We start from the raw sequence: 4,916 nt of genomic DNA, 5'->3' as shown, positions 1-4,916 counted from the left end.
AATCCAAGGCTGTCGCTATGTTAAGGCTGTTTTTATGGGTTCTGCTTGTTTTTCCTAAAAACCTGTTGGATAGCAAGGTTCTGGATTGTTAAGGGTCGGATCATCGAGTCACGACTGTATATAAATAACACTAGGGCACTGGATCGAAGCAGCTGTGATCATGTAAGAATTCAATGCACAACATTACAAAACACAATTCACGTAAACAAACAAAAGCTCAAGACTAAAGGTAAGAATGTTGATGTGAATAGTGGAAGTGATACCTATATCCAGACTCTTCCCCTGCTTTGGGTCAGCCTGCAGTTTGTTGTAGTGGATTATTGCTTCTCCCTGTGAAAAAATAGAGAGTTTAATCATCAATCAAACATATTCAGCACACACTATAAAGAAGAACATCTCTAGAGAATAAATTATGTTTTTCATTCAATTAATTTCAGAAAAAATGCAACAGCATGAACATACAGTCGATATGTTTCCCTATTACATGAGGTGAAATGAAAAACTTCATGGTGCCGGGGGAAACACACATGCTCTATTTGCACTGAAACAGCAGCACAACGTAATCCGCTAATTCCCAGCTGAAGCTGGCCTTTATCCCGCCGTGCAGGAAGTCATGGAATTTTTGTGGGTCTGAACAAAGAATGTCAAAAACAACACAGACACTCTGCGTTGGTGATGTCAAACGCTACGAGCCATTGTCCTGACCTCTGTAGTGCAACTTGGCAAAAATCCCTCCTCTGCACGGTGTGGACGGCGGTAACGCATTCACAATACGTTGGACTATTCGTTGGTAAAGTCGCAGCCACAGCAAGACATAAAGCAGTGAGTGATCTTTTACTACTTTTTGCTATTTCTGCTTCTGTCATTGTATAAACGTTGCATCATATGTAGCATTCCAGTGAAGTTGTGTTCAGGTTATTGCTGGAATTCATTGAAGGGCTCTGATCCTGGGTGGTGAAGTTTAGTTGTTGTAGCTTCCAAATATCGCACCGACTGAACTAAGTGTTGGTGTGACTGTTACAGAACAGTTTTCTAATAACTACATCTTGCCTCCATTTGATAGGTAGCTGGCGTTACATGAATTAAGAAGGTTGTGTGGAACTGGTCAAAAGACTAAATAACAAGCCATCTCTTCTTATTCACATATTGCACTTTAAATAACGATGGACTATGATTCCAGAGCCTGTGTACCTGGACAGCTTGGATCATCTTGGCCACCTCCACCTTAGTCTTTCCCTTCACCGGCTTCCCGTTCACACCTGTGATTTCATCCCCTGCTGCCAGCGTCCCATCCAGAGCTGCTGGGGTGTTGTCAAAGACCTGTGGGACGACAGCAACCATATTTAATAAAAAGGTACAGATATTTCCCCTCTGACTTCTGACTTCACACAATTTCTGTTAAAAAAAAAAAACTTGAAACATGATGGAAACGCTGCTGTAATTACTTATTCTGTGTCTACCTGGACAATGTAGAGGCAAGGACAGTATTGTGCCCCACCGCCAATGCTGATACCAATAAGATTATTAGCATCTTTCTTCAGAGTCACCGTACCAGGTACCGTTGGTATCCCACTGTTACAAAGAAAACAGCATACATTTAGGTTTGCTGCATTTAGTTCACCTTGTTCTGGGAGTACAAAGTTCCTATCAGGACAGAAATCCACACGACTAGCCACTACTTTCAGAGTGTAGTAATGTTCAACATGCTGTGATTTATCCCTGTGTGTGTTCCAAGGTATGAAGACAGAGTTTATACATTTAAATACACAAAAAGTCATAACTGGATGGCTCAGATTATGCAGTGGCAACACATCTTTGTGACTCACAGTTTGTCCTCCTCCAGCTCATAGTCCATGTCTGTGAACATCGCAGGAGACGGTCACTCCTGGCCCTGTAAAGCCTGCAAGTGATGAGAACAAAACCCGTTAAATAAAGTGTATTTTAAATTTAGTGTAGCTGCAGTTTGACGCAATGAAGAAAAACACATCGAGACAGCGACAATCTCTGCAGCATTCTCAACATGAGCTACTAACTACTGGCGTTGTTAGGCTGGATGTCCGAGGCTACAGCCCCAAACGTTTTAATGAACGGAGTGAGAAGACACAAGACGAGGCCAGAGGAGGTGGAGGAAGAGTTGTCATGAGGCCAAACATGGGCAGAGTTTTTAACCAGCAACACAGACAGCAGATGTGCTTTGGCTATTATTGGTAATTTATTAGAGGTATTGTCTTATGCATCTAACTGCATCTCTTCTCCTGAACTATTTAAAAGAGTTGATCACACTCACATTACTATTAAATAAACCTACAAGGTGGTGTCAGGAAAGTTCCAGGACTGGTGTCACAAAAGATATGTTTCAAACCCAAACTACAAGTTCTCCCCTTCCAAGTAATCCCCCTGGAGTCTAACACACGTCCCCAGCCTCCTGGAAGGATTCTTCCAGGATCCTCGGCAGCTCTGTCGTCACAGCCATCTTGATGTCGTCCACTTCTTCTAAATGGGTCTCCTTGATGACCCCCTTGAGCTTGGGGAAGAGGAACCAACCCCATGGAGCCAGGTGGGGTGAGTAGGGAGGTTGCTCCAGCACGGAGATGTTCTTCTCAGCCAGGAACCGTCGGGGAGACTTGTCCTGCCACAACTCTCACCTCTTCTGAACGAAGCAAACGCTGCAGGATCTCTTTGTAGACGTGCTGGGATTACTTCAAAGGGGAAAACTCGTAGTTTGTAGTTTGAAATCTATCTTTTGTGACACCAGTCCTGGAAATCTTCTGACACACCTCCTATAAGAATCACCAATCTCACTCCATCCAGTAGCCCAAACCTACAACTTTGGTGTAGCTCACTGGCTCTTGAACGTTTTCATTACAGTTCACAGCATTTATGAAAACATGTATTTTCAAGCCCCTCCTTTACATTTGATTCCAGCCGTAAATGAGCATGAATTACAAGAAAACCACCAGTCTGCTACCCTGCACTCCCTGTAATGTGAATGTGGAGCACAAGTTAGGCACAAAAACAAACTGGGATGACTCTACTTTGCCCACAACACAGTGTCTCACACTTCATACTCATTTTATGAGTCCGGATTAACTTCAAACTGATGCAGTGATCAGGTAAGCTGCAAAGATTTCTGGGAGAAGCCCCTAATTGGTCCAGATGTCAACAACGCCTCTGCTACCAGCGACATAAAAACTGGGGTGAGTGAGGTTGTTCTGTTGGACAGCTACGAGACAGACTGAGCTGTAAGTCCAGCGGGTCATTTTGTGTGCTGACGTGTGGAAAAACATCAAAACGAGCAGCTTGACGCCGTTCCGATGTGATGCAGTGAGAAGACGCTAGCTGGAGCAGCACAAACAGCCGGTAACTAGCGGTGCATGCTACCTGACATTAGCCGGTGAAACGACTCTTAATTAGTGTCACCGTTTAACTGAGAGCATCCAGCCGTGAGGCAAACACAGCCGCTGTGGTGTTTCATTGTAATGACGGAAGTCAACGGCAACAAAAAGAAGCTTGCTAATGCTAATTATTAGCTGCTAGCTCCATTTGGCTACAGCAGGTGTAACTGCGGTCATGAAGACGTTCAGAGGCCGCGAATGATTTACCTTCAGTACCCGGTGGCCACGGCCGTCATACAGTAATCCCTCAGTGTGCAGGAATCTGAATTTCCTTGTTTTAAATCGCGACTTTTACTCGAAATTTTGGGAACTTCTGAATCCACTGACAGCTCCTGTTTACTTTACGTCTTCTTCTTGGTTGCGGTTTATTGGCGGTCAGCAAACAACGAAGCGGCGCATCACCGCCACCTGCTGGTCGGAGTGTGAATCACAACGTCTGTATTTACAAAAAAATGTTTTTAAAAAAGAAAAAAACTAAAACCTTCTCGACTTGAAACTATCAATGTATACTTGTATGTTATGTGAATTAGAGATAAGCCCCTTTTTCTTGTTTATTGCCGCAGCAGGCTTCAATCAGAATCAGAAATCCTTTATTTATCCCCGACGGGAAATTCTTTTTCATTACATGCATGATTCCTGCCCAAGAATAAAGATTAAGATTAAAATAATAAAAAAATATACATTAAAGGTAATATATAAATAAATATCAAAGTACAAAAGAAAACATATTTACATACATATATATATACAGTAAAGGTGCAGAATGCATGAAGGAAAAATGAAATCAAATAATGAAGGAAAGTTCTAATCACCAGTTTCTTCTTCTTCAGTGGGAATAACACAGCGTTTGAACCGTATTATTATTATTTAGCTATCATCCAGTGTAACGCCACCTTAATGCTAACAGACACTTTAATAACGTGTTTTACTGGCCTCTAGTGGCCACAGTGAGAATCTACACTATATTGTCCCTTTCATGCATGACCACAGACTGCAGTGGACAGTTACCCAAACTCCAACTAAAAACACATTATTCACAACCATTACTTCCCAAACTTCTTCTGTATTTTATGTCATCATTGTCTTCATAATTATTTGTTATAAATCCAACATGGTGTAGAAAATGTACCTGTTACCTCTGAATTGACAATTAGTGATAAAAACATCCAACATGATTGTGACGGAGAACAAATCCCTAAACACAGGTGGTAAAACCTGAATGTTTTAGTCATATATTTACAACCTGTACAGTATCTATATAGCTTTTAAAATGTTTTCCATGAACTGTAGCACACAGTTATTCTAGCCACTGTCCATTTTTCCAACATTATTCAACATTTTTCCATCAGTTTTGAGCCAATAGTTTTAAGTAACCGCTGAATCCGCTGTTTGAAGCCATCTCCTGTTTTCAGCAGTTATGTCTTGAGGACCTTAATCAACGTACAAAATGGCTCCCAGTCTAAGAATTATTAGATTGCTGCTGGCAGAGTAGTTTTATCAAAACCTTCCAATGTCACTGGC

At 41.9% G+C, this 4,916-nt stretch overlaps 1 protein-coding gene across 1 annotated transcript in view; it reads right to left on the bottom strand.

Annotated features, from left to right (window-relative positions):
* Positions 1-3,756, bottom strand: part of pick1 (protein interacting with prkca 1) — an 8,397-nt gene extending 4,641 nt beyond the window's left edge. Inside the window, 5 exon segments of the mRNA XM_008296378.1 lie at positions 212-330; positions 1,192-1,320; positions 1,461-1,572; positions 1,827-1,900; positions 3,603-3,756. Of these exon segments, the coding sequence (XP_008294600.1) occupies positions 212-330; positions 1,192-1,320; positions 1,461-1,572; positions 1,827-1,867 (401 nt within the window). The 5' untranslated portion in view covers positions 1,868-1,900; positions 3,603-3,756.
* Between the last annotated feature and the right edge of the window lie 1,160 nt (positions 3,757-4,916).

Source organism: Stegastes partitus, unplaced genomic scaffold (genome assembly GCF_000690725.1).
Source record: "Stegastes partitus isolate 25-593 unplaced genomic scaffold, Stegastes_partitus-1.0.2 Scaffold1124, whole genome shotgun sequence".
Taxonomy (NCBI): domain Eukaryota; kingdom Metazoa; phylum Chordata; class Actinopteri; family Pomacentridae; genus Stegastes; species Stegastes partitus.
This window is presented reverse-complemented; position numbering and strand designations above follow the sequence as displayed.